Raw genomic sequence first — 14939 nt, forward strand, 5'->3', positions numbered from 1 at the left:
CAGTCTTCCCTGAATCTGTTTTGGGAGGACAGGAGGCAGATGTCTTGAGTCATGACCCTCAGGCCACTCTGAGCATCTAGATTTGCAGCCGTTCTTGTTCCTAAAGGAAAGGGCAAGGGGTGATAAACAGGGCAACAACTGAAACAGAGACTTCTTGTACAGCAATTCATACTTAAACCTCATTCAGAAGGGAAACACTGAGACCATTCAGAGAGAAAAGGCAAATTACAAATTCTCTACAAGAAGCTGAGAACACGAGGACTCTTGCAACAACTCATAACAAATAGGCTACTTCATTTATTGTTTATTTCCCCATATGCATGAATCAACCATCTCAGAAACTCCATCACACACAGGGCAGAAAAAGTTATTTACAAGAGGGACATCCCCAAAATAAGCTTAAGATGTACAGATTTATAATGGGAACTGAGAGGGGGGGGAGAGGACAAAACCAAAACCAAGGACATTGCAGTCAGACTTTGACTTTCGGTTACAGAAGAGATCTCTATCTCCATGTAAGTGGGATTTTCAACTATTAAATAAATGGCATCTTAAAAATAGAACATTTCATAATTTCAACATGTGTATTATTTCTTCTAAATAAATATTGCATGGAAATGATGCTGCTTTGCTACCATAGCTGCCTCTTCTCTTTCTGTGACTCAACCGGTTATCACCTCTCTTTTTCTGTGGATTCATGGTTTTGTTTTCTAATGGCAAATGCTATTTCCTCCACTTATGTTTCAGTTTGGGTTTTTTGTTTGTTTTTCGCTTTTTTAAAGGCCTGAACAGGCTCAAGTGAAAATGATGAGCATCTTCCCTAACCCTTACACTTACCCCTAACACCCTGCTACAGTTCTTGCAGACTCCCACAGTATTTTTCAGGTTCAGTAAAGCTTCCTTCCTTCCTTCCTCCTCCTCAGCTGCTGATCCTAAAACTAGCTTTGTTTGAAGAAAAAGTCAGAATAAGGCATCAACCTTCCTGTCTGGAATTGCGCTCCAAAGTGCACGTCAAGCCTTCAGGCCACCTGGCCATCCCCACGCTTCCTGAGAACAAAACATTTAACGCTGAGCCTCTCTCTGTCCCTGGCTTACTTGGAACAGTTGCTCCTCCAGGGGGGAGGAGCGCAAGTGAATTTTTACAGGTGAAATGGGGAGGGGGACACATGGACCTTCCTTCCACTGGTGAGGACAGCTTATCCCTGAAATGCACTAAGGCTTTTAATAAAGTGAACATAAAAGGACAGTCCCTTGAAGGTGCGGGAAGACCCAGTCAGGATCCCGGAGGTCCTGCACTGCCAGGGGAGGTGAGAGGAGAGCTCCCTTGTGCTCGGGACTAGGGCAGAGCCACAGCAGCACACTCCCACCAGCTCCTTCCAGAGGCAAGATGACTCCAGGCTTCCCCAGGGCAGGGGCCATTTCTACAGAAACTACTTTTGGAAATACAGACCTTTTGCTGATACTTATTTACCGCCCATTTTCATGAGCCTCAAAACCACAAGCAGGCATTTTACAAAGCGGGTACTGCTGCACGCATGCAGACCTGCTTCTCCATCCTGAAGTTATGTGGAAAAGGGAGCACAGTTATTTTGGGATACCATCCTTCTCTTCACCACTCCTATGGGTCTGCCAAAAATAGGGTGAGGGATGCAAGAGGGGACCAGAGAGCTAAGGCACACTATTAGATATGAGGATGGCGGGATGGTGCTGTCACACAACAGGAAATCTTTGGGTAGAGAAGGGTGTCATTGAATACACGAATGTCAGGACGCTGCCTTCACTGTTACTGTCACCTGCAGAATTGCAATTTCAAAAATGCAGCTCCTGACTAGGAAAAAACGCTTGCAAACAGCTAATTATTCCCTTTCGTGTTCCCTTGACAGATTTCTAAATTGCTGGACCCATCCTGTATTTTGGTTGAGAAGAGGACATGAGTTATCTCACACATGAAGGATGCCCTACTTTGGTACCAAATCCTGCTCTTAGATATTCACTGAGACCAGCAATGGTTGCAGGCAAATATCCAAACGCAAAATTTATCTCATGTTCCACATTCAGCCACTTAAACATGTCTTATGTTCTGCATTCAGCCCTCCTTAAACAGCAGTGATTCCTCCCCATGTAAGCTCCTGAACTCAGAACATGTCCAAGCAATCACAGTGACCCAGTACAGCTGTCCACCCCCACCCATCGAAACAACAAAAAGTAACCAGACAAGGAGTCCTCAGTGTCAGTGACGTCCCTCCACCACAGAAGAGAGGCAGAGCTGCTCCCAACCACACCTGGTTATTTTGCCACCCCAGCTGTGTTTGGCTTACAAGGCTTAAACTGAGCAAGACCCTAAGTAACATAGTTCGAGTGCTAAGGACGTGTGTGCGCGTGAGTGCATGGCAAGGAGGAGGACCAAAGCAGCCATGATTTAAAGAGTGAACTTGCAGCACTGAAGGCAGTGGCTTCCCCCAATTCTCAGGACAGCAGCTGGCTGACAAATGCAAGAGGGTGAGGTTGGAAAGCAGGCAAGGCAGATCACTTTGCTGTATTTATCATAACATAATGCTGTTCGGTGCTGATGAGGTTGCTACTTGCCATCTGAGGAACAAAGACACTAAAGATTGCATCCGTGCTTGCAAAAACACTTCTCTGACACATCTTCTGGGCACAAACTGTTGCAGACTGTGGGATGTTGCATAATAACCTCTGGAGGCAGATTTCCTTCCTGTCGGCACTTCTTCATGTGTGATTATTGTCCTGCTGGTTATTCGTAATAGAAATGTTTATAGACCATCAATACATTGAGCCATTCAGACAATTCATTGCACTTCGTCGTTTTAAAGGAAGGTGCCATCAATGCTGAGGCTTTCCTCCATCTCTTCTTTTTCAAGGCAGCAAAGCGCTACCCTAAAAACACAGTTCAAAATTTTTCCAGTGTAACCAGATTCCTTCCACCTTGATTTATTTTCCCTTACAGGTGCTTTGTATCCAACAATTCAACAAGTCAAGACTGTTTCTGAGGCTTCAAAAGTGCAAAAAAGTTCAAGGTACTTAACCACCTTGAGCACCAGTTAAGGCATATTTGTTTCCAGTCTCAGCCACTGTAAACCCTGTCTAGTGTAGTGTACCAGTTCAGTCATGTGACTGTTCAGTGCCAGAGTGCACGTCGCTGTGCTGAGTTCAGCAAAAAATTCTGGAAAAAGGGGAGGAAGAGAGAAAACATTTGGTTGGTTTCACACAACAGGCACGTCTGACAGGCGAGGGGACAGCGAGGATCAACAGCAGTGCACTGTCAGTTGGCAAGTCCCATGAAACACACTGTTAATGCAGAGAGCTCAGTAATATCAGAAGGCTGGGAAGTGTAACAAACACACGAGGCAGGGCATGTGAGAGGAAAACACACACACACGCATACACACACTGAACCGCCTCTGCAAGCGCTGGCTTTAAGAGGAACATTGAGACTCCACGGTAGGTAGGCAAAAGTTTGGTTGTTCACACCCCAGTCCCTACCATGTGCTTCCCCTAGATTTTAAACTGGCCAAATTTGAGTGTCTTTCTGAGTGATGGCCTGAAGCACCCACAGGTGTCCTCAGACTGGTCCCTTTCCTTCATCCATCCTCAGTCCTTGGAGACATCATGATTTCTCAGCTGAACAGGTTTAAAAATTTGTGTAGCTTGCCAGGCTACACAGCTCTGATTTGGGTTGCTTATAGCTGGGCACATCAGGCAGATTTAAGAGAATCCTCCTATCCTGCCACCAACTTCAGGCACTGCGCTCCTCCTCCCGCATGGGCAGGAGACTGCTCTTGCAGCATACCTCAACCTGCCAGGAGGTGCCAGCAGGCTGCATGCCCTGATCTGTGCTGGCAATCATCTGTGCAGGTGACAGCGAGTTACAGGAAATTATCACACCAATTCCTTTCCAGTCACCTTTCCAAGACATTCCTGAATGACCTGCCTCCCAGTGGCATGGGCTTGTCCTAGCCCCTCTGTCCCTCCAGCCTCGATCATGTTGCCAGGTACCCTTTTCAGAAACTGGCCATTCTCAGCTCTCCTTTTTTACACATAAAGATTGAACCCGGAGGCTAAAAATCTCTGCGTGGCTGTGCAAGGAACTCTACAGAAGCAGAGAACACGCTTTCATTCTAATACTTTCCAATTCTGAAGCAGAGAACACATTTCCCCTGATTTTCCTGCTTTTGTTTACAAAATGGGTATCCATTCCCTCCAAGGGAAGAGCCCTAAGCAGGGACAAGGAGTCCAAACCCCCTGCCTGAGCAAGTAGAAGATAATCTGGTCTGTGACCACAGCACTGTGTGAAAGGAGAGTGACTTCACATGCACGCATCCAACCTCAGCTTGTTCTTGCTGTGGGAGACCAGAGGCCTGAAGACAACCTGTTACAGCCTTGTGATCCATGGTGCTGCTCTGAACTACAGTGAGGAGCTGGGTCCTGTGCTGGAAGCACCTGGCTGCGGACCTGCCAGAAAGCACTTCAGCTCTGCACAAGTGACTCAGACATCAGTTACAACTAACTGCTTTCCACTAACTTTCGACTTCCCTGTTTAAGGGAACTCGATAGCTAAAGGCCACTGCTCTTTCCTCCTCTTCTTATACGCTATGAATTGCATAAAAGAATCAAGGATGTGGCCTTTTTTCTAGTTTTATGCACTCACTCTCTGCACCTCTTAGCATCTGTACTAATGTACACTGAGTATCGACAAGTTCCAGTCCTGAACAGTGACAACAACTGCCAAGCCTACGTGAGTATTTACTTTCTCCTGCACAGATCCACTCCCTTGTGAATATTTACTACCCCAGTCATCATTCCCCTACATTAAAATGGCAACACAGAGCAGGTTTTGAATTTAGTCTTGACTGATGCAAGATTGTGCTCAGGCTGCGCTCCCACAGGTTTTTCTCCATGACTCATTCCTCTGGCTTAGCCAGAGTGAGTCTTTTATCAGCCTTTTGAGGCTATAATCAAAAATACGACACATGAATAGCTGCTGTGAGCACAGATTTGCTCAGAGGACAGCCAACAACTGGAGTTACTTTATTCAAAGGTGACTTGCAAAGCCTTTTGAATTTCAGCAACTGCCTCATCAGTGTGAGTATTTTCACAGCCTTCCAACAATTCAGCCAGGCACATCGTGCTTATTTTCTTTTGCAAGTTTGCCAACAGATCATGGCAATATATCCCTTCACCCACAGTGAAAAATAACACTGGAAATGCCTCATGGGATGACTGAACTTCACCCAAGCTCAGGTTTTTGCTTATGCACCACTGCATACAGTGGTACACCACAGGACAACACAACATTTTTAACAACAAAACTGTAAAATAAAAAAAGTAGCAGCAATTTTAGGAAATGCTACTGGCAAACACTGGTGATGTGCCCAGCAAGGACTCCAATTCAACTGCTGCTTAGCTTCTCTGTTACAGAGTGAAGCCAGCTTCACCATTTTCAAGACAAAAATACCTGGAAGTTTGTCAAACTAAAACACAAGGCTACAGGCCAAAAAGCTGTTTTTAAAGAAAGTGAACCAACTCAGAAAAGCTAAATGCCCCAAAGGGAAAAACAAACAGCAAAAAAATCCTTATGCTGTGTTACCATGAAGTGAGTTGGCTGGTTTCCTGTACTTGATACCCTTGTCCCTTAGCTCGTAGACGTTTGAGGATGACAAGGCAACCTTTTAATTGGAACACTCATCAAATATATCACCATCAGGTATCTCTGCCAATAACCTGCCAATATGCCATAGCTGTCTATTTCAACATATTTAATGCTTTGATCTTTAGGCACGGCATTTGCTACATTGAGTGTTAGGATTCAAGCAAGCACATACACATAACCACAACAGACAGAAAAGCCAGAGGGCAAAAACTTACCTTTGTTCTTCCTGGCCACTGCATCAGCCTGTTCCCAAATATCATACGCATAGAGGATATAGGAAGTGATGTTGACGTAGGAAGAGGTGATGCTTGGGATATTACAGGGGACAGTGATTGAAGAGCCAATGCTGTTGCCACTGCAGTTGCTAGCATTTGATCCCGGCTGAGAACTCACAGAACTGGCAGGAGAGGGCATTGGAGAAAGAGGAGAAGGCATGCCTGTGCTTCTGCAGGAGAAAGAAACGCCATCATGAACATTTAACTTCAGAGTTAAAAGTCTTGCCACAAGACTATCTTACGCCAGGAGCTATCTGGTGTCGTCCAGGCCCACAGTATGGAGTGGAGCGTTGAAAACTGAGATGCGTTCAGCTATGTCACAATAATTGTCCTTTGAGTGCAAGGCCAATGTTTTGGAAGTGATTTGTGACTCTAAGGACTCCTCTTGACAAAAGAAAACGGGCGACCAGACATCAGAAAGGGCCACCCATCCACCTTACAAAATCTACACCCACTTGTGAAAGCCTTCACCAGATTATTTAAGTGTTTTTTTCCTAATTGCTTCCATTTCAGCATGCTGAAGCTCCCCACCTATGGAGGCTGGAGCTTTCTCACAGCTAGTCCAAGCAGCCAGGTCAGCCTACACACACTTATTTATAGACCTAGGGAAGCTAAATGCAGTCAGCTGCCTGCCTTCCAGACCCAGGCTGGCTTCATCACATCGCTTCACCCCCACCACTTCACCCAACCTAATTTTAGTCGCTGGTATGAGAGGGCTTCCACCACTGCTCTTGGGAGACCATTTACTACTCAATAAACTATACCGTGCAAGGTGGCAGAAAAATAACTGGAATTTCAGCATCACTGTTAAAGACCCCTCTCAACTTAAGAGTTTAAAAGGGACAGATGTGGAGGTGGGCAGCTATCTGCCAAATGTAGTTACCACAGCATACAGAAAACCTCTTTTTTACTCATTAAAGCACAGGCCCAGTGTGCTGGGCATGGGATCAAACACTGTTATGGGACAGCTCGCCTTTTACTTTTGTTGCCACATACACAGCAACACTGCTGCAGATACATAAAGGACAAAATGCTCAGTAACTCACAAATTAGAAAATTAGTTTCTTAACTGGTGACTGAGCTAAAGATAAAAATATTAAGGTATCGTCTCAAAGTTATGCTACCACAGGGTGAAGGCATAAACCTACTGGACAGTGGCCAGGGAGATGGGGATGGTATCCCATTAAGTCTCAAAAAAATCTCTAAAAGAACAAAGATAACTACAACAGGGGCTCTGAAACAGCATACTGACGATACCTTCCTTGCTTCTCTGACTTGCTTCTCTGGTGGAGAATTGCTGTGCTTGATACGTGGTAACTCTGGACCTCATAACAAAAAAGAAAAACCACCAACCCCTTTCCAAGGAAAAGGGACAGGAAAGAGAGAGCAGAAACATATTCATGCCTCCTAACAGTATGATTTCAGGTGGCAAAAAAGAGCAAGTGGTGAGGCACCCCCTAATGCAGCTTGCAACTCCAGCTACCGTTTTCACTCACACCCTTATAGACACATTACAACAAACATATTTTTAAATCTTACCTTGCAACACATGGAGAAGGTGCTTGTGTTACTCTGGAAGAACTCTGCAGCAAGGAACAGAACTCTTGTTAGGTTTGGGCTATTCAGCTGACATCAGTAACTACCACAGCCATCCAGCCGGCAGCTTGGTAATACACGTGCCCTACCTTGAAGTGGTCATTCAGGATCCTGGAATACTTTACTGCAGTGTCTTTTTTGTAACGGAACATTGCCATGTGCAGAATGGACTGGCAGCGCATGCTGTGAACAGAAACACACCCAAGCGTCAGTGTTCACACTTGCTGCTGCCTGCTCAGCAGTCATCAGCCTTGTGGGACGGAGGCAGGCACACATCAGCTGTACTGCAAAGTCAGGGAAGCCCAGAATTTCTCCTCCTTCTGCTTGTCTTAAAAAAAAAAGACTCTGAAAAAAATCACAAGGGAAAAAAACCAAAACGAGGAAGGGCCATACCTCTTACAGGTGTCACAGGCTGAGTAAGCGCCTATCCAGAAGTGCCTCAGCTATGTTCAGCTACAGCTTCAGTTACATGGCTCAAACATGGGCAGCCAAATCACATTCTTTCACCTTAGGTGAAAGCACTTACGTGCTCTCAAGTTACCAGCAGATCAAATTTTAGAGCCCATGCCTTCCACGTGTGGTCCCTTGTAATATCCCGGCTCCATTTTGAGACATTCCAGTTCGTTCTGGTTTTTATATTTTGGGTTTTTTTTTCCTTGCAGAACTCTGATTCCCATTTAACTTCTCCCTTTTCCCCTGAAAGTAATGTGTCTTACACTCTAAAGTCTAAAAAGAGAATATGAAGGCACAGAAAAACAGTTACACACCATAACACAGCAAAGATTTTTTCATGTGAAGATGCTGAGGAGTCTGTAAAGGATTTCAATGTCATGATGAATCTAAGGAAACAAAATAAACAGAATCTTGTCAGCCATCAGTGCTCTGAAAGTCCCACTGTTTATGAAAAACCAGTGCATGCCATTATCTCAAACAGCAACAGTCCAGAAACCTGTCCTGAGTTCTTAGGCACCAAGTGCTTTGTATGATCTTGAGCAGAGGGCTGTGCCTTGAAATGCCTTGTTTTCCATTCAGTGGGAACAGATGTGGCCCCTTACATGACTCACTCTCCTCTTACACTGATTAACAGGCAACATTTCTACAAGTAGATGCCCCCTGTGGGCCACCTACAGGCCTGGGGCTCAGAAGAGGTGTCCCTGTTACTGAAGGTGAAATATTAATTCAAGTGGTTTTGAAGACAGACATCTTGGTGGAAATGTTTCTTTTGGCAAAAAGTCAAACAAGCAAATCTCCTTTTTGAAAACAAAGCAACAACAGCATATTGGAAATACAATCCATCAAGACCAGAAAGCAAACAATGTAATTTAAAAAGTTTGAAACCTACCACAAAAAACCCCCAACAGCTCTTTCAGCTCTAAGGCAAGGAATCAAATCAGCTCTCGAAAACACATAACCTATAACTTCAATATGAGTAAATTGATACCCATCTCTCTTCAATGCAGTACATCATTTCTTGGGTTGCGCTGCCTGTGTATGTCATACTATCTACATACATCTACTATGGCTGTGAAACTAAATGGGGAAGGCTGCTAAAGAAACCCCAATAAAGTGTGCTGGTAGAAAGACACATGGGAGAGAAACTATTAAAATCTGCCTTCAACAGAGCTGCAAGACCTTTGGGGCACAAACTGTTGTTCCGCATGCTGTATTGTTGCTTTGCTTTTTTTAACTGAAATACTACTGAGCTCACATGCAAAACCAACTTCAGATCTGGATAAAGTAAAAACTCCTTCATGTCCTTTACTATTCTAACCACTGTCCTCTGGTGTACCTCAGCTGCAAGGCTCAAATGCTGAGGACGTGGTGCCTGCTTCTTCTGATGAGCAATGCTGAAACATTTCAAAGGATTTGTCTCTGGTCCCCCTGGATGGTCTGTCTCGTCCTTGTACAGCAACCTGAACCCTTCGTGGTGGGAATCCAGAACTGCCACAGTCACAAACAAGCAATGCAACTAACCCTTCCCCTCCAAACATGCTGTGTAACCATCACGCTTTGAAAACCACTTACTTAATGAGATCTATGGTGTCGCTGAATATGCTGTAAGCTGATTTTGGTACTGGTGCATCTGATTCCAAGGCAATCCCATATTCAATGAAGGAAAGGGCAGCATCTAGGTACTGAAGGGCCTTTCCAGTCTTGTCGGTCTATGGGGAAGAAAATTCTTGGTTTTATACTAAGACAAAAACTAGTTTACTCAAGTGTACCTGAATTCTTTTTTTCTCCCTAGTTAGGCAGGATATGAAGAAAGAAAAAGATGCAAATCCTCCTCAGGTGATAATTAAAGGGTTCTCGGCAAAACCCGTAATGTGGTCCCAGTCATCAGCTTTGTGTGCTCTGGCTATTTGTATCTCTTCCTCTTGCTCAATGCTTTCCTTGAGTAATATATTATCTTCACATTGTTTGGCTATTATTTTCTGGTCTTGGAGGCCTGACTCTTGAGAAGCAGATGGGGCTTTCCCACTACATTATTCCATCACTTCATTTTCATAGGTAAATGGCAAGTAGTAAATGTGCATTATCTGACTGAGCCATAATTAGCAAAAAAGTATATTCAGTCAGCACGCTGTTAAACTCTACACGTAGCAGAGAAAGCCAGTTACATCTGCAAAGGGCAATTCCAAGGCTTGTTCACCAGCAACACAATTACAGTCAGGATCCTGATGTTTCAGAGTATACTGTCTTAAAACTAACTGTTCCATCTGTCTTCCAAGGATTTTGTGATAGCTCTGAAAAGAAAACAGACCTGCTAACCTCCAACAACGTCAGTTCTGAATCCTATTCTCTAGATGTGTTTATAACAAAGGGAAATGTCTGAACATTCGGCAAATGAAGACAGTCTCCCTACATACGACTCGAACATACTCCAGTATGGAGCATGGAAATAATGCTAGCCAGTGAATCTTACTCACATGCACTCGGTTATCATGTTAACTAGCCCTTGCATTTGCACCTATCTAGCACAGGCCCAAAGGCTTACCATTGCATCAGCTTTGTGCTTCAGCTTCTTGGCCTCTTCTATGTAGTATTCTACTGGATGCTGTCTGAATTGGGGACAGAGAGAGGAAAAACAGAAAACAGAGAAAAAAGGTAGGATGATTATCGTTTTTACATTCATATCTAGAGGATCCTATGAGTCTAAACATCCTGTTTTGGTAAGCATGTTATAACCTTATTAAACACGTTGTAATTGTCATAGTCAATAAATGAATGTTATCTGCATGTCCAGAAAAACACAGATAAAATTAACAGATTTCTTAAAAAAATGTGTGTTAGAATCACACTGAAAACTTACATTTTGAAATAAAAAACCACCAGAGGTTAGGCTACTGTGAAGCCAAGTTTACTACTTTTCTCCCATGGAAATACAATACCACAAATACATTCTGATAGAAATATATAGTAAGCTTTGCAGTACCACACACTCATCTCAGACCAAAAGATCTTGCATTCAAGTTACCTGCTTACAAGAGATATGGTCACCAAGGCTTCTACAGGTCTTGGTCTCAACTTTATAGTTGGACCACACACATTTCTGTGCACTGGGATAATCTATTCACCATGCAAATGGCACACAGCCACCTGTGCACTAACAAAATGCAAAAGTAAAGAGTCATGCCTTCTCAGAAAAAGTCAGTTGCCTGCCCAGCACCTTGTCACAGAGGAGTTTGCCGCTTGTCAAGAACCAGGCAAATCAAACCACATCATTTGCAGGCAGGCACAAGAGACGCCTCCTCTCAGATTGAAAAAGTACCTCATTTCTAGAGTAGTTTCCCTCGGACCAAGAACTGTTGTAATGAGACCTTTGGTTTGTGGTGGGTGGGCTAAGTCCCAGACACAAGAAGGCAGTACAGGGCAGGTCCCAGACATCTCTTCCCTCTCTCTTTCCTCCCAAAAGTGCTCATTAAGAAGCAGAAGCCAGGGTGGCTGAAGGGCCAGCCTTGCCTGGTGTCATCAGAAAGTACAGGTGCGGAGTGTAAAAACAAAAACTTACTTTTCAAACTTGAGTTGAGGTCTCCTTGGCTTGGAGGTACCATTTGGCAAAGAAGGCACTGGGAAAGGATTTGTGACATCCCCGGCAGATCCCTGAAAAACCACAAAGTAGAGATAAAGTTGGTTAGAGAGATCTGTTTAAACCAATTCCAAAGCCTGGCTTCCTAAATTTCAAGAGAAAGTGTTTATCCCAGGCATAGTCTGTTCTCCAGGCTCTCCCCCTCTTCCTACCTTGTTCCCTAGCATCTACTCCAATAATGGAAATGGAAACTTGGCTTCTTACATGACTGCTAGTCAGGCTTAACGCCATTCAAACTTCCCGAGAAAGAAATTAAGAAAGAAAGAATTAAGAAATTAAGTAGGAGGTTTCCTCGCACAATGGCTAAGATAGCAGTAAGGCTGCAAGCAGCACATTTTTCACGGCCATTAGCCAAGGCAGGGATGGATAATATCCATTCACGCTTATTTCCAGCTTAACCACACAGCAATTGGTGATTCTCCATTACTAACTACATTATCAGGAAATTTAAGCAGTTAGAAGCCAGCTAATACAATGTGAGTAGTCTGGCTTAACACACACATACACAACAACATCCTAGACCACACACCCCCAGCCACTAGTAAACAGCAATATAACTGAATTTTATAACGCAAAAAATGCAAAGATCCAGCTGCAAGGACCATTAACAATTTTGTAAGCAAGCTATAAAACCTTACACCCAGGTTGCAGTCAAAAACATGGGTTGCTTTTTTTTTTATTTTTAAGCAATCCACTCCTTTTTGCAAACACACTTATTTTTACATCCATATTGTACTTGCAGTTGCCTACAGTCAGAAACAGTTACTACCATAAACATAATTCTTTTGCCTTTGGTTTTTACATGGTTGCCCCTTCTCACTGTTTCACTGGTGAGATGAAAACAGATGATGGAAAGTCAGCAGAGAAGTTACAAACAACGCAGGCTTTTGGGCTAAAAACACAGTCATTTGCCATTAAAGGGGCAAAAATGCTTCAAAGAGCTTTCTCTGGTGGCTCCTTTATCTCCCCTCCTTTTTAATATCCTCAGAGCATGTTTCCAAAGAGAAGCACAGAGCACCCATGGATTGCAGGAAACATCCCACCAGTTATAATGGATACCTACTTTGATGCCCTTCGACAGTTCAGCGTGATTTCTCTCCACTTTCTTGTGCTTGGAAAACAAAGGATCCTTGTGGTTGCTCTTGTTCCTGGCAGTGTTATTCATGGCTGGCAGTTCATCGCTCTCACTTTGGGGTCTCTTTTGGGCCATCTTGGTTGACTTTGGTGCAGGATGTGCAGGAGACATGGGTGGCAGTGGCGGGGGTAGCAGGAGATCTTTCTTCTGGGTTTCAAATGAAGCTTTTGATGCTCTAGGGAAGCAAATTCAGCAATTGGGATGCATATGGTGTACATATAATGTAGGGATTTTTTAAAAACTTAGTTATGTCATGTACCAATTCTGTTTAAATTTCTCTGGAAGCGTGACATGATTTGTTAACATAAAGAATCCAACAAAAGCAAAAAGCAACTTCAGGGACTTCATCATGCATTAGATACCACATCTTCAGCTACCAACAGCATACAAGCAAGTTGCTTTTCAAGTAGGAATAAGCCTCAGGATTTGTCCTTGGAGTAAAGACCTGCAACCAGAATATCAGGATGTTGCAAAAAAGGCATCCCTCCAACACAGCTCCCTTTCACTGAAAGAGGAGAGAGGTAATTACAGTGACTGAGACAAATCACCCAACAAGGCAAATGAACTGCAGCACTGCCTCTCTTTCCCCATTATGGTAGAAGATATCTTCTATGGTCAGAGATACTAACCCTGACACTTGATCCTGTACGTGCTTTGACAGAATTAAACTGAGTTGTTCCTCTAAGACTTGCCAGCTCAACTAGACAACACTTAAAAGTTGAGATGATTCAAGTGAGACAGTCTTAAAATGCTGTGCTTTTAAATGGCAGAGAGTATCACATTTAATAATACGGTGGCATATCAGATTTCTGATCATCTGAAGTTAGAATTTCCAGGGAACTCTGGCAGCTCTAAGCAGCACCAAATAGCTTTAAATCTTGTTTCGCTACTGCTCACTTGGGTAATTTTTATTCAGCTTCTCAAAGTTTCCAAGAAAACACTGAGCAGTGAATCCCAACTCATGGACTGCAACGTCAGAAGAGGAGGAAATTGAGTTAAACCCAGTGAGAAGACTGAAGCATGATGTTGCACAGTTCTCTCCTCTCTTCCACAACCCACTTTTCCCACGGTACAGTCCCTACTCACTGCACATGTGCTCCCCAGCTTCACTACCTTAGTACAGCTAACACTCCAGAAAGGACTATTGAACACAGAGCACAGCAGCATCCCCTGACCTGATCCAGAGCCTTCTCTCCTCAAAAAGGCATCCTATCCTTCCCACTCTGAAAGCCAGAATACGGCTAAAACAGGTGCTCATTTTCACTGAGGAAAAAGGGAGAAATGAACCCCAGAATTAAAGCTCTTCCATTATAACCACAGCTGAAATATCCCTTCACCCAGCTGAATGTTAGCCCCATTGTCTCAGTGCTTTAAGAGTACATTGGTGCTTTCTCTGCAGAAAAGCGGTTTACTTGGGACACAAACCTCAACGCTACGTAACAATCCAAGTCAATAACTCAAATTCAAGCCACAAGGGAGCAGGAATTGAATGCAGTAGGCCATGACTGACACATGAGCCTCCCCTCTTGGGAACACTGCCCATGTGAAGACATGCTCTTGGAAGCATTCATTCTAGCAAAGCCCTCGCCAAAATGCTGGCAGTGCACTGGTGTATGCAAATTACAGGGTCAGTTCAGCAGATCTTCCGGAAGTACTGCAAATGCTATGCTGGAGTAAATGAGAAATTCCTGGCCAATAAAGGCCACCTGAAATCCCGAAGAGAATAATGAATTCAAGAGGAATGCTAGTTGTGCGTCCATTAGGTCACATACAAAAAAGACAAAGACAAGAAGATGATTTCAGTGGAGTAGGGAAGTGCTCCCTACCCACCTATACATACAAATCTGTTTTCTGGACTGGGCTTTGCACGTTTCACCCCTATACAAACTTGGTCCAGTCACAGTGAAAAGCCTATTGGCACTGCTACATCTTGGTTTGGTAAGAGCAAGGGTGCGCTGCATATCCATGTGCTTGTGGAGCATCCCTGTATGGCAGCAAGGTGAGAAAACAGAGCTCTGCAATATCCATCACATCCACCTCTGTGTTCTCAGCTGGGAGAAGACCGGTCCCACCTAGCACAGACACCATGTGCACCAGCAGCCAGCTGGTAAGTGCTATTCAAAGCCTGTAACCAGTGACAGCAAAAGCAGCGGAGGGAGCGGACAGTATCAGCAT

At 44.0% G+C, this 14939-nt stretch overlaps 1 protein-coding gene across 1 annotated transcript in view; it reads right to left on the reverse strand.

Moving 5' to 3' along the window:
- Positions 1-14: 14 nt before the first annotated feature.
- The window catches only part of AFF1 (AF4/FMR2 family member 1), a 101533-nt gene continuing 86608 nt past the window's right edge, over positions 15-14939 (reverse strand). The window contains 9 exon segments of the mRNA XM_035896832.1: positions 15-3184; positions 5887-6116; positions 7486-7529; positions 7632-7725; positions 8310-8381; positions 9568-9704; positions 10538-10601; positions 11552-11643; positions 12693-12939. Coding sequence (XP_035752725.1) covers positions 3063-3184; positions 5887-6116; positions 7486-7529; positions 7632-7725; positions 8310-8381; positions 9568-9704; positions 10538-10601; positions 11552-11643; positions 12693-12939 — 1102 coding nt within the window. The 3' untranslated portion in view covers positions 15-3062.

This window comes from Egretta garzetta, unplaced genomic scaffold (genome assembly GCF_000687185.1).
Source record: "Egretta garzetta isolate BGI_Z169 unplaced genomic scaffold, ASM68718v1 scaffold856, whole genome shotgun sequence".
Classification (NCBI taxonomy): Eukaryota; Metazoa; Chordata; class Aves; order Pelecaniformes; family Ardeidae; genus Egretta; species Egretta garzetta.